General features: G+C 42.5%; 1 protein-coding gene across 2 annotated transcripts; it reads right to left on the bottom strand.

Moving 5' to 3' along the window:
• Positions 1 to 881: 881 nt before the first annotated feature.
• LOC128618688 (synaptopodin) lies at positions 882 to 27,394 on the bottom strand. 2 transcript variants are annotated; one of them, XM_053642436.1, is made up of 4 exons: positions 27,212 to 27,394; positions 19,933 to 21,100; positions 7,007 to 9,018; positions 882 to 5,055 (listed from the first exon to the last, which is right to left on the bottom strand). In XM_053642436.1, the coding sequence occupies exons 2-4, from the start codon at positions 20,126 to 20,128 to the stop codon at positions 4,144 to 4,146; spliced, it is 3,120 nt and encodes a 1,039-aa protein (XP_053498411.1). In that variant the 5' UTR covers positions 20,129 to 21,100; positions 27,212 to 27,394; the 3' UTR covers positions 882 to 4,143. The 2 variants fall into 2 exon arrangements, with proteins under 2 accessions (XP_053498411.1, XP_053498412.1); XM_053642437.1 differs by lacking the exons at positions 19,933 to 21,100; positions 27,212 to 27,394 and adding an exon at positions 15,695 to 16,139.
• Positions 27,395 to 27,668: the final 274 nt, after the last annotated feature.

Genomic DNA, 27,668 nt, shown 5'->3' with positions numbered 1-27,668 from the left:
CCTGTACCCGTGATTGTGCGACCATTTTTCTTTCTTTTTTTTTCACGATTAACAGTTGATTAAAGTCGATAATAATAACTCTCACACCACAGCGCTGTAAAGTTCCCGACTCGGGAATCGGTCAGAAAGCGTCGATTGATTTCTACAACAGCGGCTCTGACTGTACCGTCAGATACGCCTCGTATCACAGGGTTATATTAATGCGTTCCTTCTAACGCATTATCGTTTCTATAGTAACAGCGGGGACTTGTACGGCGGCCATGAGACATGATTTAAGACTGACGGTGAATACATTTGTACCTCATGTAACAAAGTACCTCATCGACGGCGTGGCAAATCTTTCCGTGTTTAACGTTAATGGAAGGAGTCTCCAGTGTCAGCACTGTAACAGTCAGTAAGTTTCAAAATGGAGGGCTTTTTGCGCTTATTTTTTTTGTTTTGTTTGGTTTAGATTTTTCTCAGTAAATCAACAAGCTGTAATTTTTCTTCTGTGATTAACTTTACGAGAGAGAGAATTAAAAAAAAGAAAAGGCTGGTGAGGGAATAATTGTTATTATATAACCATAATGGGTTAAAGTCATTGTGTATAAATTAAAAATTGTACTAGTTGGCAAATTGCTGTGGTATAAGAAGAATAAAACACTTTTGGACGTGCTAGTATAGGAAAATAATCAGCTACGAGGTGTTAAAAGTAACCTTTTGTCACGCTGGGCTTAGTTGAGCCCAAGGTTGCTGAACTAGCATTAATAATTCATAATATTACTTGTATTATATATATTATAACCCATATCCAGCATTTATGCATCATCACACATGATTGATATTACACGAAGTAAAACGATTCAAAAAGGCAAATAAAGAAAATATTTGAAAGTCTGACCTTTCAAAAAAAAAAAAAAGTTTATTTATTTATAAATTACACAGCATTTATAAAAGCAAAAATAGATGCTGGTTGCATAGCCATAATACCAAGATGGAAAAAAAAATATATAAAAATTAATAAACACTAACTGTTAGAAGAAGTGCATATGAAGGCTGGGGTTGGTTTTACGGGGGCTGAAAAGCTGAGACGATATTCTGGTCCAAGGTGCCAAGACACCCTGCAGCTGGTGTTCCTGTCACTCAGGGCGTGTGTGCAAGTGACGACTCAGAAATCTGCTGATGTACCAATATAGAGTGTCACGACTCCAGAGAAGAATCACTTCTGCATGTGTTATAATGAGATGCAGCGCTCGACAGGATGGGATACTACGTTTTTCACACCGCCGGAAGTTTGCTGTGAGGAACGTCTACCTCTGTCATCACCGCGTACAGTTCAAACGGGAAACGAGATACGAGACAGTGCGCAGTTTATACAAATATCTGTTTGTATTACACTGGATGTGTCCCCTGCATGCTTCCGAGTACAAAACAACAACAAAAAAAAAACAGTGCAAAAAGTGATCTTGCATATTTAAAAAAAATTAAAAATAAACGAATATATGTGCTTGTTCAAGCTCTAAGACGCTCTCGGTGTCTAGAAACTGTTCAATTAAAGGAACCTCGTCCAAAACAGTCGGCGTTTCTATTAACAAACGAAAGTCAGTTAGCATTAGGAAAAGGATGCATCGTGATAATTGTATCTACATTCATTGGCCATGGTTTTTGCGTGAAGTATTCCTTCAGATGACGTTAAAGGATAAAAAATACAATCTGAACGTCATCCTTTTGCAAATAAAGTCATTTATCTATTACGTGATTACGTGATTACTAGATGGAATGGACACTATACAGTATTGAAATCACACCAGCGGTGGACAAATCACTAGCCCGGGCTTCCAGGACAAGCAAATTCCTTGTCCTTTTTTTTTTTTTTTTTACAGGACAAGTATGGCTGAGTTTCCCAAAAGCTTCACATAGATAAGATCGTCTTAACTGGGAGAGAGAGTGTTCGGTGTGGTGCTCGCTCTACCGATAATCCCTATTCCTTACTGACGTACTCACAAAACAATCCTTACTTAGCTCTAAGTATAGCACATTCATATATATATATATATATATATATATATATATATATATATATATATATATATATATAAATTCAGAATTGCACGGCCTGCTGCACCACACGTTTCAGCCGAGACACGGGGATTAATTACAGATTAGGCGTGTACAGATTATTCTTCACTAGCTAACTAGCTGGCCGTATGTTTCTACATTACATTAGCTACCTTTTAGCCTCAGTGGGTGCTTTAACATGTCCTGACGGGCTGGCGAGTTAATTTATGATTTGTCCACCTCTGAACACAACCTAAGAAGATCATCTCTTTTCCTTCCATTACTTTCCTTTGCCTTCTAAAACGGAAATAATTTGGTCATTGAAATAAAAGTAACGTAAATTACAGAACCCTGTTCCGTCTGTGACGTTTTTCACATTTGTCAACGCGTTTGCTGTATCGCTACCTTTTTCACAAATTCCAACATGCTTCATTCTAGACACAGATCTACTTTCCTTAAATTGCACACTTACTGCCCTTCTTATTTCCATTACAACACTATAAACCTCCTGTTTAGGTAAAAGCAAGAGGGTATATACACTAAATTGTGGATTAGATGAAATGCCGAATCTCCGTCCTCCTCCGCAGTTCAGTAATTGTGTTTTAAAGCCAGCTACTAATCAGGTTACTGCTTTTATAGAACATAATATAATTCACGGACGTAAACAATGCCGTTAAACCTAATCGGTTCGGCTTAACAAAACACTCCGGAGTTTTACCCTTTCAGAAATGACTTTCACTCACTTTGTACCAATCCATTCCTTCTGTGTTCGTGTCAAACGGCAAACACTGGCAGTAAACTACATACCTTTGCACTCCAATGATCCAAAATCAACACTAAAGGAAAAAAAAAAAAGACAACGAGGCAAAATGCAGAAAGTGAGAAAATATAACACTGCTTCGAAGGTACTCGCATGTCAAACATTTCTTTGGTCACCAGAAGCCATTGAAAGTCTTTGGTAGATGTAATGTGCAGTCTGTCAAAAGAACAAACAGTCAGGTGCAAGGCAATAAAAGCAGAGGTATTCAGTGCCGGGCCTGGGATTCGCTTTTATTGCACAGATTTGACTTCGTTCAACACACCTGTTTCCACTCATTCCCAATACCAAGTCCATCATGAGTGGAATCGAGTGTGGCACACGAAAAATGCATGCAGAAAGTCAAACCAGACTGAGACTGAATACCACTGATTGAGAGAATAAAAGGGTTTTTTTTTTCATTAATGCTTCATAGATCCAAGCAGATTAACATCACACAACACAAGCGTTGATTAAATCCCAAACTCCCCCAGCATTACATTCAGAATATAAAGGCCACTTTGGAATGATAGGGATAAAATTGGAATCAGTCTTGCTCCATTTCGTAGCCAATTCTCTCAGGCATCCTCCATGATTACAAGATTGTAGTCCATTCTTTTAGGATCCCTTGATTGTAGTCCAGTCTACTGTCCATTCTCTAGGATCCTTTGATTGTAATCCATTCATCTGTCCATGTTTTATACGATCCCTAGATTGTGGTCCATTCTCCTATCCGCTTTCTGATTGTCGTGCATTCTTCCGTCCATACTCCAGGACCCCTAGACTGTAGTCCATTCTCTTATTCATTCTTTAGGATGCCTAGATTATGGTTCTTGCTCCCATCCATTCTCTATTATTCCTAGATTGTAGTCCATGTCCTATGGGCCCTAAATTGTAGTCAAGTTTTCTGTCCATTCTCTGTGGTCCCTCGATTGTAGTTCATTCTCTTTGCGGTCACCAACCCAACTGACTGGCCTGAGGTACTCAGGTCGGAGCCAAGTCTGAAACATTTGTTAGTTGTCATATTTATATGTCTTAAACGAAATCAGTCACTCTAGAAACTTATTCTAGAATCTGTGTAATCTCTTTAGGCCCCTTGTACTCTTCTTGTCCTTCTGTTTTTTTTGAATGGTAAAATTCATTGTGAATGGTAAAAGCGTAGGCAGGCGGTGTAGCTGAATCAAGTGTTGCAAATAAAATTCTATAGGTAAGTAGGTCTGATAGGTAAGTATGACTGATGACCACTGTTCTTTTCCATTGGATAGTCCAAGCTCAAGTACAAAGTTCTTTCTTCATTATAGGTCTACAACCTACAGGTCTTCTGACATTCCACCTCTTTTGAGCCTCAAACTTCCAGACCAGCCACGAGGGCAGGTGTTGTGGCTACGGACCCCAGGGGAACGCATTCCAGAGTCCTCTGATTCCAACGAGGCATCTGAATCAGTAAGCGAGCGAGTGGTGTAGAGGCGCAGGGGGGACCGGACTATTTGGGTGGGGGTGGGTGGGGGGCTGGTGAATGTGGGTGACTGGGCTACTAGCGAGCGAGACTGAAAGGGACTCGGAGGTTTGGTCTCAAATGGCAAAATGGTGCTGCTCACTGGAGACATAAGGAGACCATGGCCACTTAGAGCCCCGGGCGATAGGCTGTTCTTCCGCTTTGCTGCGTTGATGATGTTCTTGGCTAGGAGGCGGTGATTGGCCTTGGTGTCTTGAAGAGGGCTGGGGGATTGGCACCTGGTTTCCCAAGGTGGAGATACAGGAGTGGTGGCAGTGCGGTTATTGGTGGACCTGGACAATGAGATGATGGAGATAGAACTTTTGAAGGGTTTTGGTGTTGGGGAGGAGCTGATGGACTGTGGAGTTGGGGATGAAGCGACTGGGTTATGGAAGGATCTTGGGGTTGGGGGAGGGCTGATGGGGTTCTGAATAGGCCGTGGTGGTAGAGATGCAGTGACTGGGTTATGAATAGAGCCTGAGTTTGGGGAGCAGGTCATGGAATTATGGGTCGACCTTGGTGGTGGTGAAGAGGGAACAGCGTTGACTGGGTTATGGATGGTTCTTGGTGGTGGGGAGGTGACCAGAGAGCTGCGTTGGCTGCTGGGGGTCCACACGGCACCTGGGGATCTATCAGTGCTGCTGAGGCGGCGGGACAGGTTAGGTGTCCAAGGTGTTGGGCTATTGGGGCTGTTGAACTGTGGTGCAACTGGAGATTCTTCCTTGGCCTGATGGTGAAAAAAATAAAGTTATTGTCAGAATAAATAGGTAACTTTGCTGTATTTTTTTGTAAGGGGTTTGTTCCTGTTAACCAAACATATATTATCTGACTCGAGTCCTTTACATGCAAGCGAGACCAAAAACAGTTAGATTTAGTAATTTAGTGGAAGCAAATACCACAGCAACCCACAGGTACAACACGGACCAGCTTGCCTGATAATGAACAAGCAAAGCCAATGCTGTCATCGCTCTGTGCAGTCCTAAAAGGTCACTGCACATTTCAGTATCTTCCTTCTTGAACAAACTGACTGAAAATAACTCACGAAGGGCTTGATATTTACTCTTGCAAGTTTAATCCTGTTTATTTTAGCTATAGACTTGGCTCAATCTGTACACAAAAAAAAAAATACTGTTGCAAAAAACCATGTGGTCAAATACAGCTTAATGTTCATGCCAACCATATACCATGCTTGAATGTATTAAAAGGATTAGGAAGCCCTTAATTATACACTCCAAACATATCCATATCCTGGAGCATTCTAGGTAAAAATAGCAGGCTGTCTTCTGTTTTATTTTTTCTTGCAAAGTGAGCATGCATGTCCTCTTCAGGTTACTAGCATGCAGACAGCCAATGCTACTAACCTTTGCTGAGATATTCATTTGCTCTGAAGAGTCTGTCGAGTAGACTTTTACCTCCAGAAAACGTTTACATCGTATGAGGACAAGGCCGAGGGTCGGCCTGTGTGTAAGTGGTAGTTCAGTAGTTAAGAGTTCTTCCCTAGTGCTTTACCAGTTACTCGTCTTGAAGTACTTTCAACAGTACTAACAGTACTAACAGTTTAGCTATGAGAACTATGACCGAGAACTATGATTCAACCTAAAATCACATCGTTTCAAGCTTTTAAATCGTTTTCGTAAGCGTTTTTTGTAGATTTTGATTCTGAACACAATTCAGATGTTAAATAAATATTAAAACGTTGTGAAAAGGAGAAAGAATCCATAGAGTGCATGTTGGGTTGTGCTTTAATCAAGGAGAGAAGAAAAGAAATACAAAAAAAATGAGAGCAGAAACTACACGTTGCAACTCAAGTCAACCTAAAACCTAACTGTTCTGAAAATCCTGCAAGACAACACGCTGCCTGTCTCCAGTCATATAAACATGCAGAAATAACTTTTATATGGACCTGTCGCTTCATTGCATTATTAAAACTAGACTAAAACTGTCATTCTGCAGCTACATTTCACAAACAACCACACAGCATAATTACAAGTAGACAGTTAAGAGATGTCGAGGGCGTATGCTCATTCCTTCTTTCGTGTCTGTGTGCTCTTATTAAATTACAAATCGTAGATCATAAACCAAGAAACACCATCTGCTTAAGTACTTAAGAGGAGCCTGGCGGCTTATGGTAACCTAGAATTCTAGAAAGAAAGAGCAAGAAAACATGCTGCCATCTCAGCTAAAAGATATTTAAATTACGCTGACGGAACTGCCCAGGCTTTATTTAATGACACGTCCTAAAATAAGATGCAAATTTAGAGGGAGCTATAGTCCACAAGACTTGAAATGTCCCTTTGATGACCAACCCTTCTGCATTTCTCAGCAAGACCACCTGATGGTTATTGCTTCGCCATGCCAAACTGGGAAAATAAACTATCGCTAAATGCAATTCATCATTTAATCAGGGGCCGGAGGAATCTTGGGAGCCTGGAGAGAATAATAAACTGTCTCAGTGTGAAAATAATCTATAGCGTTTATAGCTGCTTCATTTTCCTGGAACCACTCCTGACATTTCTTCTGACTGCTCATCAGCTATAACTACATAAGGAGCTCAGTTATTCCCTGTTAAGTCTCTGTGCATGTTTTCCTTAAGTCTGTCGAGAATACAGAGTGAAGAAAAGCAGTGGAAGGTCTGGAAGACGAGAAATAGACTAGAAGCGAAAAAATGGCTTCCACACCTGTGGGGTAATCCCAGCTTTCTTGGTTGAGAAGGTGGGCTTGGGTGCCTGTATGACCGACCGAGGAGAAGTTATACGCTCAGGAGCTAAACCTGACACAGGGGTGGGCACAGCCCTGCTCACCGATTCCAGAGGCATCATGGGTGGGGAGAAGCAATAGGCCGACCTGTAGGCGTGTGAGTCGTACTGGGTTGGGATAGGGGTAGATGGAAGAGAGGTCTGTTTGGAGTATGAGGATCTCATCACCACAGGTTTGGGAGGGGGTGCTGCTTTGGGAAGAGTGCTTACAGGGTTCTTGGTTGGGTTGAGGATGAACAGTGACGAATTGAGCTGGTAAGGCTGGTGGCGGGACAGCTCCATTTCCACTCTGGTGCAGCCATTCTCCAATGTTGGGTTCTCCAGGACCGGAGCTGGTACTGGTGCCTTTGCTGGCATGTTCTTCTTCTGTGTGGCGTGCTGGGCTTGGAGAGTCTTGGAAATCTCTGTGGTGACGTTGGAGGCATTAATCATGGCCTTGACGCGACCGGGCATGTTTGATGGATACACCCATGAGGGAGGCAGAGACGTGGTGGGAGAAGGTGATCTAAGTCCCTCTGCATTTTCATGAACATATTTGTCCATTCTGGTCTGGCGTTTGGCAAACAGCTCTGCTCCTTTGCCGGATGCATTGGTCAGGGCTTGCTCAGGCTTGTGCTCTACCCTGGCTCGAGTTCTGGAGCTTTTCAGTGTGGAGGCCCACTCTGGCACTAAAGCCTCTTCCACACCACTTTCATCCTTGACCAGAAAATTGGAGGCCTCTGCCCCTAGAGCCAGCTGCTCCTCTTCCTGATGTGCTTCTGCCTGTCCTCTGCCCCTTTTCTTCTCATCTGCTCCCTGGACCAGAGACAGGAGCTCAGGATTCGGAGCTAATTTTGGCTTCTCCTGAAACGTAAACATCGACTTGCGGTTAGTCCGCCTACTTCGGCCTTCATCTAGGACGCCCGTGCGACTGGGCGTCACTGAACTCCTGTCAGCGAGCAGCTGAGGGACATAGGTGGAGCTTGGTGTGGTCAAGTGAGTGTAGTAGGCAGGTGATGGAGGGGGAGACATGGCGGATGGTGGAGGAGGATCAGATGGGATAGACGGAGGTAGGCTCATGTAGCCGGGAAGCGGAGGGGTTGGGTATGAAGGAGCTGGAGGTGGAGGGGAGAACATCTGTCTGGAGGATACCGCAAAAGCCGGTTTCACAAAAGTTGGAGGTTCTTGGCCCGAATATGCAGTAGCAGGTGGTTCATTCTGACCTGGAAGTGAAGTGGAGTAGGATGGGGCAAGAGGGATGTCTGGAGAGAGGCTGCTGGCTCCAGTCAAGTTCACCACCGCAGACGAGAAAAAAGGCCGAGCTGTCTTGTTTGTGATGGACGACTGCTTCGATGCCGAGTCATCTGCTTTACTATTGGTCTCAGTGCTGTGGCTTCTGTTTGGGATGGCTTTAAGAGCCTCCGAAGGGCTTTCATATGCCCCATTTAGCTTCACTTCCTGCTCTCTTTCTTGGTTAGGATTAGGAACTGCAGGACTACTGTCACCAACATCCTTCCCTGCCTCTCCATGCTCAGGAATTTCTTCATCCTTATCATTTACGGGGAGAAAATGCCTCTCTTGAACACTATCTCCAACTTCATGTGCCACCTCCATTTTACGTCCCTTGCTGTGTGTTACGACAGTCGGCCTGGACTGGAGCTGCGTTTCGCTTCTTCTGTGTTTGATCTGGTTGTCAGTCGAGCACTCCCTGTTCCATGTTAATGCACTTGGAGGAGGTGAGTCGGGTTCATCGTGGGACTCTTGGTGGCTTTCTTCTCCTCCTCCAGCAACACTCACGAGTGTGAAGGCGTTCACTCTCTCTCTGCGGCGGTTGAAGAGCAGGACGCCTCGGGAGTTGGGGTTTGACGGCACAGTCAGTTGTGCAGCAATAATCTGACTTCGTGTCCTCGCTTCCTTCAGCTCGTTCTCCGACAAGCTGGCGCTCCGGCCAAGATCTGCAATTACAGAAGAGCAATGCAGTGAAAAGAAAATAAGATGTTATACTATGTCTGTACAATGACTTCATCACTTATGCCTGACGCGCATGGTCTAGTCCAGATGCAAATTTACAGGGTTTTTTTTTTTTTAGTTAACAAGGAGCTTTGTGTGAGGTGTTTCTCAGCAAAGCTTGTAAATGTCCGGCTCACTGTGAACCGCCAAACGCTGATTATTCATGATCCTGGTGAGCTATATACTATTTTAAAACCCATATAATTGTTCCTGCAGCATGTGGTTCTGATTAGCCGCTCTCTAACAGCGCCGGCCCAGGGTGATACATACCCTGGTTCGGTCCTGTTTTGCATTAGAGTGTCTCTGATGGAAGCCTGGGGACTCCTACGCTGTCTTTATTTTCATTATTCTTTCATTACTGTCATGAGAATTTGGGATTTGCCTGTATTTCAGCCATATGGGACATCCTAATAGCATGGCCTCACAGCAAGTTTCTCTGTGTGTTAAAGACAATTTCAGCTTGGCTCCACTGAACAGTACATCCCTTGAACAATGAACTGATACAAAACGCTAAATTTGGCGAAACAGCCAACGAACAACTTGTTTTAAAAAGATCATACCGTTATTTCTTCATTGAACACGTTTATTCGCATGGAGGTCCCAGTAAAATGGGCACTCATAAATAAATGGTAAATGGCGCACTTATCCAAAGCACTTTACACTGGTTCTCATTCGCCCATTCACACACACACCAATGGTAGTAGAGCTGCCATGCAAGGCACTAACTTGCCATCGGGAGCAACTTGGGGTTCAGTGTCTTGCCCAAGGACACTTCGGCATGTGGAGTCACGTGGGCCGGGAATCGAACTGCCGACCCTACGATTAGTGGACAACCCGCTCTACCACCTGATCCACAACCGCCCCAAATACAAACTGGAGATGTTCCCAGCCCTACATGTGTGAAATAACACAAGCATGGCCTGCTTATGTACTGTATCTTGCTTATGTACCTGATTGGCTGTTACATTTTATGACGTAATAACCCTTGGCTGCCACATGTTCAATACTAACTCGGGTTCCTTAAGGAAACATGTGGAAAATAAACACTTTCGACACATTTTAGGCGAAATAAGGAGAAATTATTAGCATGTTCTGCCATACCAAAATAAATAACAACGAATAACAACACTGTAAGAGACTATGAGCCTGTGTTAACAGCTTGGGATGTCAGATAGCTATCTTTCTATTGAATACGGCAGTGGTTTATTGTCTAGCTGCTATTCCGTGCTGCACAAAGTATTTCCTTTAGCATGCGGCTCCACTCCCTCACTCAGCATTCCTGAACTGCCGAGAAATCTCCCCGCTCGGGTCTGAGCCATCCGCTCCCAGACACCGAGGCCTTACGCATTTACCCAGCTGCGCCAGTGTCCTGACACAGCTTTACACACAACACACACTGCAATTACAATTCCTTCAGCGGTGACCTCCAGAATTTGGTTTCACTATAATCTCATCCAGCTCAATGTTATCTTAAGCGTTCGTCTGCACTTCCCACTTCCTGTGACAGGCTTCATTGGTGTTTGTAAGATCTGAATAATCTCACATGCATACTGTTCACCCTTTCATGCATAGCGTCAACGCTCATGGACGATCAATTTAAGGCTGTAAATCACTTGAGACTTATTAAAAAATTAATTCATTAAAGTTAAAAAAAAAAAAGTGTTTAGTTTTTGGTTATTTGTGCCAGACTCTACGTATCAACTTAGATTTTTAAAAACTGGAATTTGTTGTTGCTGTTGTTGTTTTTAACGAGTGCCGTTTTTGGGAAACAACCTCCTTGTGTCATGCAACAATCCTAAAATGACATTTTTATGTTTATTTTTTCTCTGCCGTGTTAAATGCTCTTCTTTCTGTTTTTTATATATAAAAAAATTAATAATATATATTTTTAAATGTTCAACATTTATGTGTTTTGTACTCAAGTCTGTTCTTTTGTTTTTTGTACGCTTTGTCTTTTCGTCTGTGTATTTTTTATTGTGTAAAGTGCCTTGAGAAGCTGATTCAAAGGCGCTAATAGAATAAAGTTAATTATTATTATTATTATTATTATTATTATTATTATTATTATTAAATACTGTATCATGGATCAGGGATTTCTGTTAACGCAACGCTACAGTTTTGCTGGAGGCTTCTTAACAAACCGATATACTTCATGATATACAGTATCATGATACATATCGTGTATCAAAGTATTGTCTTCAGGTATCATGGTGTGATATTTCTGTCATATCGCCCAACCCCTAATTCCTTCTTTGAATAAATTGAAATCTTTGAATAAAACGCTAAATATAAACACAACGAGACACAAATAATTATCGTTATCAGGTCGATACCAGGAAAACATGGTGGATCAGACATCGGAGAAAACAGATCGGATATCCGATCCTGTAACAAACAGCAAAGATTGGAATTAAAAAAAGAAAGAATTTTTTTCTGAATTGGAAATGTTTACATATAAACATACATAAAACATTTTTCTTTTGTTAGGATTGATTTTATATATATATATATATATATATATATATATATATATATATATATATATATATATATATATATATAATGTTTACAATGTAAGTGATTTTTGTGTTTCTTTGCTGAAGAGACAGAAGAGAGATAGACAGAAGGTATACAAATAGGAAAAAAAGAGATGAGAGGCAGAGAGAGAGAGAGAGAGAGAGAGAGAGAAATTAGATCAATTAGAGGAAATTATTATGCAGCCCAATGTTACATAATAATAATAATAATAATAATAATAATAATAATAATGATAATGATGATAATAATGATAATGATGATAATAATAATAATGATAATAATGATAATAATGATAATGATGATAATAATAATAATGATAATAATGATAATAATGATAATAATAATAATAATAATAATAATGATAATGATGATAATAATGATAATAATAATAATGATAATAATAATAATAACAATAACAATATAATAATAATAATAATAATAATAATAATAATAATAATAATAATAATAATAATAAATAATATTATTAGTGGCTTAGTGGTTAGCACGAACCCCACACCTCCAGGGCCAGGGTTGGGGGTTTGATTCCCACCGTGGCCCTGTGTGTGCGGAGTTTGCATGTTCTCCCCGTGCTGCGGGGGTTTCCTCCGGGTACTCCGGTTTCCTCCCCCAGTCCAAAGACATGCACGGTAGGCCGATTGGTGTGTTCAAAGTGTCCGTAGTGTATGAATGGGTGTGTGAGTGTCCATCTGTGATGGATTGGCACCCTGTCCAGGGTGTACCCCGCCTTGTGCACCATGCTCCCTGGGATAGACTCCAGGTTCCCTGTGACCCTGAAGAATAAGTGGTATAGAAGATGGATGGATGGATGGATGGATAATTTAACAAAAGAAATCAAACAGGCACCTTGAAAATATCTTTATAATGATCTTCCCGCCCTGAGTGCCATCCTGAGCTGCAGAACCCTGCGAGAGACCTGACTGTGGACGGAGTAAGTGACGGACCTGAGGATATTGGCGATTTAAACGTCGTTAAACACTTCAGTGCGAACTCAGTCTGTTTCCTTTACAGGGCTCTAACTGACTGTGCATGTAGCTCTGTGGGAGGTGAAGCTTTTATCCCTTAAACCCCTGCACGGGATGTGTGGCAGGACGGCGTGTGAGGGCCTCTGTCAGTCCGAGAGAAACTCTGAGTTATGTCACGCGATAAAACCCAAGTGGCGCATTTAAATCTGTCCTTGAAGTCTTTATGAGTAGGTTCAGGCAGGGTCAGGGGGGTTTCTGCATCAAATACGGCAACTTCTTTCATAAATACGCAGAGAGAGAGAGCGAGAGAGAGAGAGAGAGAGAGAGAGAGAGAGAGAGAGAGAGAGAAGGAAAATTTGATATAGAGTGCAGACAGACAGATGAACAGAAACAGAGGGAAAGTGATGGATAAAAACTGTGAGTCATAAACAGAGAAAGAGGGAGACGGAACGAAAGAGATGAAATGGAAAGGGGGGGAATTATGGATAAACAGAAACAGGAGAGAACGGAAAAGAATTAGGAGCGATGTAAAAATGTAGAGAATGGAGAGAGGGATTGAGAGAAGCACAGAGGAGAGAGTGAGACAGGAGGGAAGAATGAGTAATGAGAGAGCGAGAGAGAGAGAGAGAGAGAGAGAGAGAATGAGAGAGAGAGAGCTCAGGGTTCATATTTCATCCTGAACCATATGGATGGATAGAGAGGAATCTGAGACATCAAAAACAATGAAAGAGAAAGAGACAGAGTAAGACGGATAGAAATGAAAAGAGATGGGACGGACAGAGATAACACACAGCCTGTGTATTTTAATCGGTACTGTCCCCCTTATCCCTTAAACAGGAGAGAGAACAGAAGAATAGAGAGAAGATGAGACGGACAGAGAGAAATCAGAGAAAGAGAGACATGAAATTAAGAAGCGGCAGAGTGAGACCGAATTTAAAAAAAAAAAAAAACAGTGAAAGTGATGGAGAGAGACAGATGGTGTATTTCAGGGTGTTAATTTGAACCATAAACCAGGAGAGAGAGAGAGAGAGAGAGAGAAGGGAAAAAAAGGCAAGAAATCTGAGACGGAAGAAAAACGCAGAAAGAGAGAGAGAGAGAGCAAGAAAGAGAGACAGACAGAGAGAGTGAGATATACAGAGAATATACAGAAGAGCGACAAACTGAAGCAAAGAAGGACAGACGGCAAGAATGGAAGAGAGAGAGATGTAAAAAGAAGAGAAGGGAGACAGAGAGATGTAGGGCACTGACTAGGCAGAGATAAACAGAGGAAAATAGAAACAATGAAAAATTATATTGGACACTAATATAACGTTTATTCCAATTCTTATAACGTTTATTCCAATTCTTATAACATGTTTATTCCAATTCTTATAACATGTTTATTCCAATTCTTATAACATGTTTATTCCTATTCTTATAACATGTTTATTCCTATTCTTATAACATGTTTATTCCTATTCTTATAACGTTTATTCCAATTCTTATAACATGTTTATTCCTATTCTTATAACATGTTTATTCCTATTCTTATAACGTTTATTCCTATTCTTATAGCATGTTTATTCCTATTGTTATAACATGTTTATTCCTATTGTTATAGCATGTTTATACGAACACTACACTAATGTTTATTAATGACTACATGTACACGGTCATGTTAATAAAACTTGCTGAATCGAACTGAACTGGAAAAGACGGATTATATATTTCAGATTCTCACTCTGAGCCCTGAATCTGAGAGAGAGAGAGAGGGAAAAGAGAGAGAGAAAGAGAGCGAGAGGGAGAAAGAGAGAGAGAAAGATATGGGAATTAAAAGAGATAGTAAGACAGATGGATAAAAAAGAAATGAGAGACAGAGAGGGCTAGACAGACATACACACATATGGAGAGAGAGAGAGAAAGACAGACAGAAAGACAGACAGAGAGAGACAGACAGAAAGACAGACAGAGAGAGACAGACAGACAGAGAGATAGACATGCAGACAGACAAGAGACAGAAAGAGAGACAGACAGACAGAAAGACAGACAAAGAGACAGAGAGACAGAGAAAAAGACAGACAAACAGAGAGAAAGACAGACAGTCAGACAGAGACAGACAGAGACAGAAAGAGAGACAGAGGCAGAGAGACAGACAAAGAGAGAGAGAGAGAGAGACAGACAGACAGACAGAGAGACAGAGGCAGAGAGGCAGACAGAGAGACAGAAAGAGAGACAGAGGCAGAGAGACAGACAAAGAGAGAGACAGACAGACAGGGAGACAGACAGGGAAACAGACAGACAGAGAGAGACAGAGGCAGAGAGACAGACAAAGGGAGAGACAGACAGAGAGAGAGAAAGACAGACAGACAGACAGACAGACAGACAGGGAAACAGACAGAGGCAGAGAGACATACAAAGAGACAGACAGAAAGAGAGAGAGAAAGACAGACAGACAGACAGGGAAACAGACAGAGAGATAGACAGACAGATAGAGCGACAGACAGACAGAGAGACAGGCAGAAAGAGAGACAGAAAGACAGACAGACAGACAAAGAGTCAGAGAGAGAGACAGACAGATAGAGCGACAGACAGACAAGAGAGACAGACAGACAGAGAGAGAGAAAGACAGACAGACAGGGAGACAGACAAAGAGACAGACAGACAGAGTGACAGACAGACAGACAGACGGACAGCTACAGTGCACATTGTAACACTTGAGGAATATGGAACATTAGTTATAAGAAGACCATCATGGAGAAGTTCACTGAGAGATCAGACCTTCAGACCTTCAGACCTTCTCTGTTCATCTCTAACTCTGACTTCACGCGCAGCTTTCACATGACCGTTAACTCTTCTACACCCACTGAGAGAAAAACTACATCTGCTTTTTATTGGATAAATTAAACAGAAGTAGTCGCCTTTTCTATTCAGCACCTCGAGGGGAATAAACCTCTCTGAACTCACAGCTTTATTCATGATTCTTTTTACTTTCTTCTTTTTTTTTTAAACAGTTAACGGATTTTTATTTATTTATTTTCTCCTGTCCGCGCGCGCACTAACTAACGAACTAAGAGATATTACTGAGAGAGAGAAAACAAACACACAGACTCGTTTCCCTTACCGTGATTAAAGTCCCCCACTCTCGATGAGTCCTCTCTCCCTCTCTCTCTCCTCTGGTCTGATCTAAACTGCTCCGTGTCCGGTTATATTCCAGTTTTAAGTGAGCTCGCGGATCAGCTCACGCCCTCTTTCAGCGGCGCGAGCCCGGCTCGTGTTTCGTCTTGCTGCTGTTTTTAACGGTTTCTCACTCCATCTCTAATACGTCCTGTTTATTAAACCTAGTGCCCTTTCATAGGCTGGATAGCGTCTGCATCCCGTCCCATCCCATGTCGTGTAGTGCACTTATGTAGGGAGCAGGGACCCGTTTGGAATTCGACTCTAATTTCACAAGATTAGGGATTACTTCAAACTGGAATAAACGTCTGGTTTTTAGATCAGAGTGTGACGTTAGCATGTTGTACGACACTGCATGTGTCATACCGTATGTGTCAACTGTATAATACGTGATAAAAAATAAAATAAAATACTTATAATAAAATCAGTCAGATTAAGATTTTTGAACTGGGATTATTAGAGTCAGGGTTCAGAGTTTGAGTCAGGATTGAGATTATAAACATTAGATTTTGGAGTTGGATTAGTGTTAGGAAACAGAGATTATATCATTTGGGTTTAGAGCTAGGATTATTTGTGTTAAGAGTTTAGAGTTAGAATTGGGATTGAGATTATGAGTTGCAGTTTAAAGGTGGGTTTGGGATTATTTGGTTTAGGTTATAGAGTTTAGGGTGTGAATTAAGATTATTAGTTGTAGTGTTTAGAAAATGGGATGGGATTAAAATGATTAGTGCAGTGACTGGATCAGGATATATAGTGGTAGGGTTTAGAGTTTCAGTTGGGATTAAGATAATTCGTGTTAGAGTTTTGTTTGGGATTGCCATTATTAATGTTAGGGTTTAGAGATGTGGATGGATTTGAGATTATTTGTGTTAGGGTTTAGAGATGGGGTTGGGATTGCGATTGTTAGGGTTTAGAGTTCAGATTGAAATTATTAGTGTCATGGTTTAGAGATGGAATTGAGATTATTTGAGTTAGGATTTAGAGATGGGATTGGGATTGAGATTGTCAGTGTTAGGGTTTAGAGATGGGGTTGGGATTGAGATTGTTAGTGTTAGGGTTTAGAGATTTGGACGGAATTGAGATTATTTGAGTTAGGGTTTAGAAATGGGGTTGATTGTTATTGTTACAGTTGGAATTGAGATTATTAGTGTTAGGGTTCGGAAATGGGATTGGAATTATTAGTGTTAGGGTTTAGAGATGGGTTTGGGATTGAGATTATTAGTGTTAGGGTTTAGAAATGGGGTTGGGATTGGAATTATTAGTGTTATGGTTTAGACATGGGGTTGGGATTGAGATTATTAGTGTTAGGGTTTAGAGATGGGGTTGGGATTGGAATTATTAGTGTTAGGGTTTAGACATGGGGTTGGGATTGGAATTATTAATGTTAGGGTTTAGACATGGGGTTGGGATTGGAATTATTAGTGTTAGGGTTTAGAGATGGGCTTGGGATTGGAATTGTTAGTGTTAGGGTTTAGAGATGGGGTTGGGATTGGAATTATTAGTGTTAGGGTTTAGACATGGGGTTGGGATTGAGATTATTAGTGTTAGGGTTTAGAGATGGGGTTGGGATTGGAATTATTAGTGTTAGGGTTTAGAGATGGGAGTGAGATGATTTGACTTAGGGTTTAGAGATGGGGTTGGGATTGAGATTATTAGTGTTGGGTATGAGAGATGGGTATGTGGTTATTATATTTAGGACACAGAGCTGGTTAGGGATTGGGATTATTCTGCATTAATGGGATTAATTGTTGGGATTAATGTAAGTGTTGGGGTTGTGATATAAGTGTTAGGGTTAAATACAGCTAGAAATGATTGGATAGAAAGGATTCTATCCCAGGATTCTTGGGATTATCACTGTTTGGGTTAGGGTTGGGATTTACATTTACATCTATTTGTTCGGCAGGCGGTTTCATCCGATTTAACCCACAGGAAACAGGACTCAGTGCGACTCTGAGATTGAGCCTTTGAGGGTTAATGTTCCTGCTTAAGAGCTACCAGAGTTAAGAGCTTGATATAGACTGAATGGCAGCAGTTTGCAGTGATTAGTTGTTTAACTCTGTGCCACTTGACTTCACATGAAGCTTTCAGGAAGGGAAAGGAACTTCCTCCTCTGAGAGAGAAAGCAAGACAGAGAGAGAGAGAGAGAGAGAGAGAGAGAGAGCTGGAAAGTAATGGTGAGACAGGTGAGACACAGTGATGATAAGTGAAGAGGGCCTGGAGAGTGTGTGTGTGCGTGTGTGTGTGATAGAGAGAGAGAGAGAGAGAGAGAGAGAGAGAGAGATTAAGTGATGGGAGGGAACTCTATGAGCCCTAGGCAGTGGTGCAGTAGTCAGTCTAGAATGTGGGTGGAGGGAGAACTCTTCCTTAAAAACGGAGCACTGGGAGCACTGCCGCCTGAGGGCTAAGGATCAGAGGTCAGATTATCCTGTCGGATGTTGTCCTTCACCAGACCCACTCCCACAGGATTCCACATGTATGTGTGTGTGTGTGTGTGTGTGTGTGTGTGTGTGTGTGTAAAGTTGAAGAAAAAAGAAATGTTACTTAGGGTTTTCCCCATGCGTTCCTAAACACGAAAAAAATCTAACTTTACTTTAACAAAGCTAAATTGAGAAGATGCAGCTGTGAATCAGATGTCGCTATGTTTACTTCCTTCTGCATTTTCTAATCTAAGATCTAATTCTCAGATGCACCAGGGTTTGCTTATGAAAACAGACTCGGTTCATCTGGACTATTCCACTTATGAGGGGTTTGACTCATAATTAGAAACACATTCCTTTAAAGTCCCGTTCACTTTAAGTCAAGCAGCCAGGTCGGGGTTGTTTTTCTGAATCGCTTGGCTAAATGTCGGGTCTGTTTAATGTGTTTAAAAGTCTGGACAAAGGCCAAAACATGAGACGGAGTTGGGAAACACAACAGGTTTATATGCTGTATGCTACACTGTGTAAACATATTACTCCAAATAGAACGAGGAGCCAGGGACCGAGGGAGAAATAGAGTGTTTACGCATGTGTTTTCTCAGACCCGTCGCTTAAGTTTGTCACTTTATTCTGGAAACTGCCTTGGACCAGTTTAACACGATAACATGAACGATCTATTCTTCTTCACATCCCTCATGTTACACTCAGCAACTGACTTGAGAGTGAAATACAACAGCTGTCAATCACAGCTGTCCGATAACAGCTGCACGATGTGTATGACGCAGGGCTGCGTTTAACGCTTTCCCCATCTGCACGACACCCACGCAAGCGTGAATGCGTCGAAGGCGAGCGTCCATCTGCGTTCCTGATCACGATTCCTTCCAGCTAACTCTTTTTGGCGCTCGCATTACGGTCAGCGGTTCTGCGGCATGGGAGACTGAGGGCCATTACAGCATTACAGAACAGAAAATGTGCCTTTCGGCCACGAGGAAACAGATGTTAATATTTAACAAGCTCTGAAGTTTGACCAGCGAGGGTGTGGGGATGGTGATCTGTTCTCTGTCCGCATTCCTGTCAACCACACATGTGACTTTTTTTTTTTTTTTTTGCTGATAATGACATATCCATCCAACTGTAGGAAACTAGAAGAAATCCAGCACTGGACCATATCATCTTGATGTTAAAAATGCATTAGGTAAGATTAGTCTCTCTTATTTTTTTTCCCTTCAAGATGATGTCCCGTCGGTGTTCACGAAGCTCCGCCCCCAGGATCTGATATCGCGTCTATAAAATGACTGACGTCCAAACACAAACAAGCAATCCAGACCGGAAGTCCGTTTTCCAAACAAGTTTTCTTAGTGACGTAATAAACATTTGCCAGGGCAAAATCTTAACCCATTGTTTTTTTGTTGTTGTTTTGTTTTGTTTTGTTTCCATCGCGTTCTACACGTCTTCCATTTTATTTTAACAAAACAGCATGTTTTTGATCGCTGATCTGATTTATTCCAGTGCACCAGTTTAACATTTATAACGTAAAAGGCAAACCACACTAACTACACTAGTGCCGAAACTGAGATAAATGCCTCGGAATGTTTTGAAAGATTCTGCCAGATGTGGAGTAAGTACTATAGATTTCCTCCTACTATTCTGTCCTAAACAGACCAACCATGTTTCGACCGAACCTGTATTTCGTTACAAAGGCATTTTGTCGTGTTGCAAGCTGGCCATCTAAGCGGTAATAAACAAGAAACTTGAAGTAAATATTTACTTGTTTTCCGCGCTGGGCGACCAGTGCTGGAGGTCAGCAGAGGCTTCGCTTTGACCCAGTTGTTCTTCTCCTTTTCCCAGGAATCAGCTCCGGTCCTGTCTGTGCTTTCCTCACATGAGATCGTGGTACCATGAGTCGTGGTACCGTGTCCAGCCCAGCTGATCCCTCTCCTGACTGGGTCGTGTCCTCTTTCCATCTCCTTGCTCAAGAGTGGCTACTTCAAGGGATTAAAAGAAAAAAACAAAGGTTTTTGGTCTTGAGGGTCCGGTTTTCCTGCGTGCCTAGACTTGACTAAAGGTTTGTGCCTAATGGGTGGTCAGGATGGCCAGAAGGGAGGGTTCCAAGTGCTGCTCTTTTTTCAACGCAAAAACGACAAAAAAAAAAATCTGACTTAGAGCTTCAGCCTTTGAGTCCTTTTGAGGACAGTCCGTTAAGCAGCAAGACAGAGATACACTTTTACTTTCGATGCCACACACTATAGCTCTAAAGCGAAATCCTGGGAGATTCCTTTAGATGCACCTTGGACCAGTTCCAATGGAAAGCCGCCAAAAAGCAATTTCACAATTTGCGACGTGCTCCACTGCAGATCCGGTAAAAGCCGAAACACCATCCACTGTTCTTTTTCTCGGGTTTGTTTTTCCTCGGCGATCCAGACATTTCTCTTCCTTTCTTTCTTCTTTCAGTCCCCAAACACTCCCCTGCTCGTATATCAGAGTCTCCACCAGGCAGGTCACGCTTCTCAAAAGCTACACGCACCAACAATGTCTCTAAAGAAAGGTGACGTACTGTAGCTTGCTGTAATTTCATTAGAGCATGAAAGCACTATTCACTGGAAAGGTCAGACGAATGTCTGAGTGTCACTGTTCAAATAATTCCCATTTCAACAAGGGTTTATTAGTCTTTATACCTTCTGTTCCTATTATAAACAGCGACTTGCTGTAATAGTCCCTCTATGTTCTCACATTACTGACCGAAGTCTCCTTGGGTGGCTTCGTTAAACCCTGTGTGTTCTCTCAATCAGTGTCAGACTCGACGTTGGGCTTATTTGTCCTGTTCAGATTAGGTCCGATGAGACGAAGCAGACCTGAGCAGATGGTTTCTCCAGAATGAGCCTGAAGATTTGACTTCACTAGGATATTGAGATGAACTCCGTTTAATGCACTCCCACCTAAAACAGAAAGGGTTATGAGCTGTTAGACTGAGGAAGCAATAGTACATGATGTATCAGGAAGCATTATTATCTGAACTCTTTGGGTGTGACAAATACGGCTCTGCGTCGTGTTAAGCTAAACATGTTAGCATTCATTTTTCATCGTTTTAGAAAGACACCACTCCCACTGAATTACCAGTGGAAAGAACGGGACGAATTTCCTACTCGTGTAATAAATACACAATGCAACAGACATTTCCTCTTGGATTAACAGCAAGGAGAAGGAAGGGGGTGGGGGGGGGGGGGGTCAAAAGGAACAAGGTGTCGCCCAATTAAAGACTGAAACATGACAAAGCTTTATCCCTTATCATGAAAGCAGGGAGGGTTTCGAATCCAAAGCTGAACGCGTCCCAAGAATGTGCCAGAAAAGCGCTAAGCCCTTTGATTTAATCAATCTTAATCGCAGAGATCCATGCTTTTAGAGGCAGAGTTTCAAGTTATGGGAGGAAGAAAAGAAAAAAAAAGAAAGAGAAAACAATCCACAGGGGCGTAAATGACCTCTAACCTGCACTGTGGTCTGCCGTATCCTGTCGAACCTGAGCCTGAGGGCACGTGAGTTACGGAGATGACGTTTATCGTGATCACCTCTTTTCATACCCTGTTAAAAGCATTTAAAGCTTAGAGAGAGTGAGGTTCTTCCGGCGTTTCGTGAGATCAGACACAGCAGCATCGGAGCTCCTCTTTGTGCCGTAATCCCTAAGCAAAAGACAATCGACTCAAGCACTCGACCACAATGGGCTTCAGATCAGCGCTCTCTGGTGTCAGAGAGTGAAGAACAGCTGCTTTGTTGAGATATGCCATCAGGAGATGGGACCACTGATGGCAGCCATTAACATTTATTACTTTGAGCCTACAATTCAAAGGTCAAAGGCTGTTTCGGTACCCAAACTCAAACATCTTTAAACAAGGTTTGTGTTCACAGCTCTACGGTTAAGGATGGAACCATTCAAAATGAAAATAAAAGCTAGTTTCTAATGACCTATATAGGTGTGTAAACAGATTCGCTAGCAAATGTTAACATTACCTCATTCTTTGTTAACTATTTGGACAACAATTTGGATTTTTCAAGGCGGCACGGTGAACGTCTCCAGGATTCCTGGTTCGACCCTGAGCTCAGGTTTCTGCCTGTGTAGAGTTTTGCGTGTTCTCCTGTGTCTGTCTGGGTTTCCTTGGGGTTCTCTGGTTTCCGCTGACCTCCCAAAATCCGGTAGGTGGATTATCTACTCTAAATGACCCCTAGGTGTGAAGCTGTGTGTGTTCATGGTGTCCAGAAATGGACACCATTCCAGGGTGTAGGATCCAGAAACGTTTGGATTTGTTCTTCTCACAGTACATATTACCGCTCGCAAACTCTTCATACTGTCATTGATTATTTCTCTATAACAGCACGTATAGTAATCCTGTTATCCTGGTCAGGGTTGCGGTGTGAAGCGGGAATACACCCTGGATGGGCTAAACACACTCTCACCCACTCATTCACACCTCAGCGTCGCCAGTCTACCTACTGACACATTTGGGGAGGTTGCAGGAAACCCGAGAACCCAGAAGAAACCCTCAGGGAGACTGTGTAACCCAAGCTCCACACAGATATAAGGTGTAAGCCAAGCCGAGGGTCAACCTGGGGACCCTGGACATATGAGACGGCAGCAGTAACGTCGTCTGTTATGCCCTACATATTCATTCGCCATACAGTATTTCTTCAACATACTGTATTCTCATCGGTTCCTGTCTTTTCGGACACCAGGAACATACATAGAACACGCAGATTCACACAGATAGAGTTACCTTCTAATGAGTTAACCTGCGTCTGGCGAATTTAACCCTCATTTATCAGGTAGCGTGTATGAATTTAATATGCGTGGTGCCATGGTGTGCACTTTGTCTTGTTTGAATGAGTTTGTTGCTTAATTTTTGTTCATTCCAGTGATATAATTTCTATCTTTTGTACAGTACTTTGGTGTTCAAGTTCTGCTGAAGACCCCAGGACAGCATCGCATTATGCAGTCTGCATTATAACACCATTGATACGGGTTCCTCAAGGGTTCTTGGGATAGTTAAGGGTTCTCAATTGATCGGGACAAGCCAGAGAATCCTCAAGGGTTCTGGATTTAACCTTCTGTAATCACGGTATGAATCGATATGACTGGTTCAAATCTCAATCAGCAGATCCTTAAATGTAAAAACCGCACCTGCAGTGTTGATCTTTTTCTCAAAGTCCGCCAACGTTCTTGTATCAGAACCCATCGGGAAAGCGATAAGGTAAACAGTGGAGGTAATTTCTCACCGTGAGTGTTGGAGCCTTATCAGTTTAGTGAAGCAGAAATACATGTCTGTGCGGTGAGCTAAGCTGTTTGCTCTCCAGCTATTTGTTTTTATTCACACACTCATGAATTCACGCTGCCAAAAGGGCTCGGCCTATACAAGCCCATTAACTTCAGCTAATGACTTGGACAGGTCTGTTTTACGCACCTTTACCATTTGCGATGTTTCCGTTCTCTTGTCTGATATCGCTGATTTAAAAGTATACATGTTACAGTGTAATAGTCTATGTGTGTGTGTGTGTGTGTGTGTGTGTGTGTATGACGACATGGTGAATGACTGTGGTTTGTGACAGACTTTGCTTTTATCTCCTGGATCCATTACTGCCTGCTGGGCCTGGATCTCATTCAGGCATTCACAATGGCCCGACTCACGCACTTTGCGCACACACACACACACACACACACACAAAAAGCCCCTTTCAAGCACCTGTAAATGCCTCGAAAAATAATTTGGGGGTTACTCTGCAAAGCTGGCATTCCTTGCCGGTAATGTTCAGAGAGCTCGTGATAACCAGCATGCCTCGGCTTGTCCGTGATGGTGACAGATAACCAAAGCGCCGAGATCCAGGCTTCTGAAAAGCTTAATGATGATGGTGCATACTACCTAAGAGCAAAAGCAAGGACACAAAGAACCAAGAAGCAATTACGCTATTAATAAGAGTGTGTACAATGTGCACATCCCCAGTAGCAAGACAGCTTACGTGCATGTCAGATACAAAGTAAATTCCCGGTTTTAGAACAAAGCGAACATTTCCAGGAAATTTGTACAAGGGATTACATCGGGTATATTTGTTCAAACTGACAGCCCTGCCGAATGAACCGTGCCTGATCCATCCTGATGCCCCACCTCTGGATGGAGCTCTCAACAACTGGAGGCTACATTCTGCCACTGACGACGACCCCAAGCAGTGCAGCCTGGAGACTGATGAGGACGGTACCGCTTGAAGTAGCATGGAAATGGTTTTGGACGTCAATTCCACATGGACGTTCTCGCTGTGGTCGCTGGGACTACGGTTGCAGCGATGGCCTTGGGACTGCGATTACCACATGCAGTTTTACACTCAGGTCTCCTTTAGTGAACAGTGGACTAGTTCAACAAACAGACTTCATATAAACACCATAATGAACTTTCTTTTACTTTCACGCTATCCGTCGTTACCCAGATGAGGACGGGTTCCCTTCTGAGTCCGGTTCCTCTCAAGGTTTCTTCCTCGTATCATCTCAGGGAGTTTTTCCTCACCATCGTCGCCACCGGCTCGCCCAATAGGGATAAATTCGCACACTTAAAATCCGTATCCTGTGTTTATATATTTCCGTAAAGCCGCTTTGAGACAATATTCATAGTTAAAAGCGCTAAACAAATCCAATTGAATTGAATTGAATTGAACATATGTATACGTATAGTATGTGCTCATTCTGCCAGAACTAAAGCCACCAAGATGTGTTTCTTAACCTACCCTAAATAAACATATACACTATACACTACTACATTAGGAGAGGGAAAAAAAAAACAACCTAAACTTGATAAAACATCTTTAATGTTAGAAGTCTGCTGCTCCTTTTTGAACAAGAGCAGACTGTAGCTACCTGTTTATGGAATTAAATTCGTGCCAAAAATTTAGAACGTAACTTTTCAGGAAAGGAACATAAAGAAGAAAAACGCCCGGAAACTGAAAACACTGAACTCAGCGGCAAACATTTAAATAAACAGCGCTCTGTGTTAACAGTTTTCTAAGCTTCCTGTCCGCTAATCGTGGTTTATGAACGCGCTGCCATCTGCGAGTTTTCGTTTACGCTTTCAAACTGTTCCTTCTGGCACAGATGTGATGTATGGGCGGGGCTTAACAGCAATTTACTCTGCTCTCATTGGCTAGTGAGATTTGTCTCGACAGCTCCCTGACCAGGAAGTAAAGACTTCAGTGGTGCGAATTCTAAAAGTAGTACTTTGTAGTGGAAATGACTTACTTGCTTAGTATTCGTTCGTAATTAATATTTGAGGTTTGGGTAGTCTCATACGACTATTTTTTTTTTTTTCAAGATGAGCTCTCAGGAGCGGCACGGAGCGCCATCGTCGTCATCATCATCATCATCACCATCATCATCCTCAGCTGGACGCTCGAGCTGTCGATCAAAATCTCACTAGCCAATGGGAGTAAACCGCTCTTAAGCCCCGCCCACGCGAGAGGTTTGTGCCAGTATGTCGAAACGAAAACGTAAACGAAAAGTTTGAAGGCGTAAACAGAGAACGCTGTTTATTTACATGTTATAGACCGTTTTTCTTCTTTCTCGTTTTCCTCTTTCGCTTTTCAAATTGTACAAGTTATTTTGTATTTGTTCTTCGAATTTGTTCAAATTATTACAGCGTTTACCGTTTTCAGCTTCATTTTAAGTTTTAAGTAAATTATTCTTTAAACATTACCTGTATATTGTGATACATATTGTAGTGTGTATCACGATGTGATGTTTTCGTCTAATCGCCCACCCCTACTGCGTGATTAAGTGTTCTGAGGAAAACCTGAGGAAAAAAAAGGTCCAGAATTTTCCTCTTGTCAGTCATTTTTAGACACACCCGAACACTCCTTCACTCCGCCCCCATCTCAGTGTGAAATCGGGAAGCACCCAGCGCAGCCAAATTCTCCTTTACAGGTGGTGTTTATGTGGAGAAATGTCTGTCCAGAGTCCATGCTCTGGATCTCTTATTAGGTGTGTGTACGTCACGTTAAAACACGTTTACACCGAACACATTAAGAAAAGCGTTACTGGGACAGACCGAAGCCCCAGTGTGGCTTGACCTGAGCTTGTTTACTGATGCAGGTATTGAGCACAGAAACACAGGGGAGTGATGAAGGTGATACGGAGCGGAAGCAGATGCTCAGTGGACCGTCTGCCTGCTGTAGTGTTTAAGTCATTATGGTTGCTAAGATACGCCTGCAACTTATACACAAAAACACTCTACCGTTACTGCACACCATTCACAGAAACACACACACACACATAGAGAGTCATGAAGCTAATGTACTTGGTTCTGACCTGTGACACACACACGCACACACACACACACACAGAGTCATGATGCTAATGTACCTGGCTCTGACCTGTGACACACACAGACACACACACACACACACATACAAGATGCTAATGTACCTGGTTCTGTTACTGACCTCACACACACCCACACACACACACACACACACAAACACACACCAAGCAGATATACAGTATCTGGTGCTTTGTACTGACTGGAGGAAAGGCACTGAGCCAACTTTCTCTCTCTCTCTCTCTCTCTCTCTCTCTCTCTCTGTGTGTGTGTGTGTCTCTCTCATACACACATACACACACAGGCGGGACAAAGAAACTGTTCGTTTTCTCAGGGCTAGGCTAGGAATGAGCATGCAGAACACACACACACACATAGACGAACACATATTAATACTCAGTGCTCCTGTCCTGAGAACAGACACAGCAAAAACACAAACAGTAACTGACCCAAAGCTCCAGTTTATCACTGATCTGAGAACAGCTGCCACCCGGCAACTCCTGTTTATCTCCAGCGTAGTCAGGAAGATCCTCCATGAGCCGAGCAAAATATTTATGAGACACCAGACATACACACAGAAGATAAACACATGCTTTCTTCCCAGATGGCTACCCTCGATATATAGCCAGTAAAATTCAACAGGTGTTGCAGGAAGCTGTGAAGATATTACAACAAATTCATCATCAGCAAAGGAGACACGAGACTTACCTGTACTCTCCTGGGCTTCACTTGTGTAGAAGTGTGTGCATGTGTGTGTGCGTGTGCGTGTGTATGTGTGTGGGACAGCTTTCCAGATCCTCCTCCTGCTCTCCTCCCTGTCACTCTCTTTTCTCTCGTTCCGTCTCTCTCATCCTCCGTTTCATTCTTTCTCATTCTCTCTCTCAGTGTTTCGCTCTCGCTCGTCCCCTCTCTCTGGGACTGAGGAAAAGGGGGGAAAGGGGGTGTGGTCGCACCACAGAAGGTTCTTTGTCCGGCCACTTTCATATGGTTTCCTTCAAGTATGCATATTGAACCCATTATTCCATTAGATATATTTTCACATATAACGCCGAGACCTCTTCATCTTCTCCCATTCCTTTCTACCTGACCCCTGCTCGGAGACTAAAACAACGTCAAGAAAATGGAACGGGGAACGAAATACGCACAAGGAAACGTGCCCTAAAGG

This window comes from Ictalurus furcatus, chromosome 14 (assembly GCF_023375685.1).
Source record: "Ictalurus furcatus strain D&B chromosome 14, Billie_1.0, whole genome shotgun sequence".
Taxonomy (NCBI): Eukaryota; Metazoa; Chordata; class Actinopteri; order Siluriformes; family Ictaluridae; genus Ictalurus; species Ictalurus furcatus.
Note: the sequence above shows the minus strand (reverse complement) of the source record. Positions and strands in the feature narration are given on the sequence as shown.

Excerpts from the sequence above, each read along its gene's own strand:
- LOC128618688 (XM_053642436.1), bottom strand. The coding sequence starts at position 20,128 with ATGGAAAGAGGACACGACCCAGTCAGGAGAGGGATCAGCTGGGCTGGA. Across the intron at positions 9,019-19,932 it reads TCGCCCAGCGCGGAAAACAA|ATCTTGGCCGGAGCGCCAGC; the intron begins GTAAATATTTAC and ends CTGTAATTGCAG. Across the intron at positions 5,056-7,006 it reads AAGCTGGGATTACCCCACAG|GCCAAGGAAGAATCTCCAGT; the intron begins GTGTGGAAGCCA and ends TTTCACCATCAG.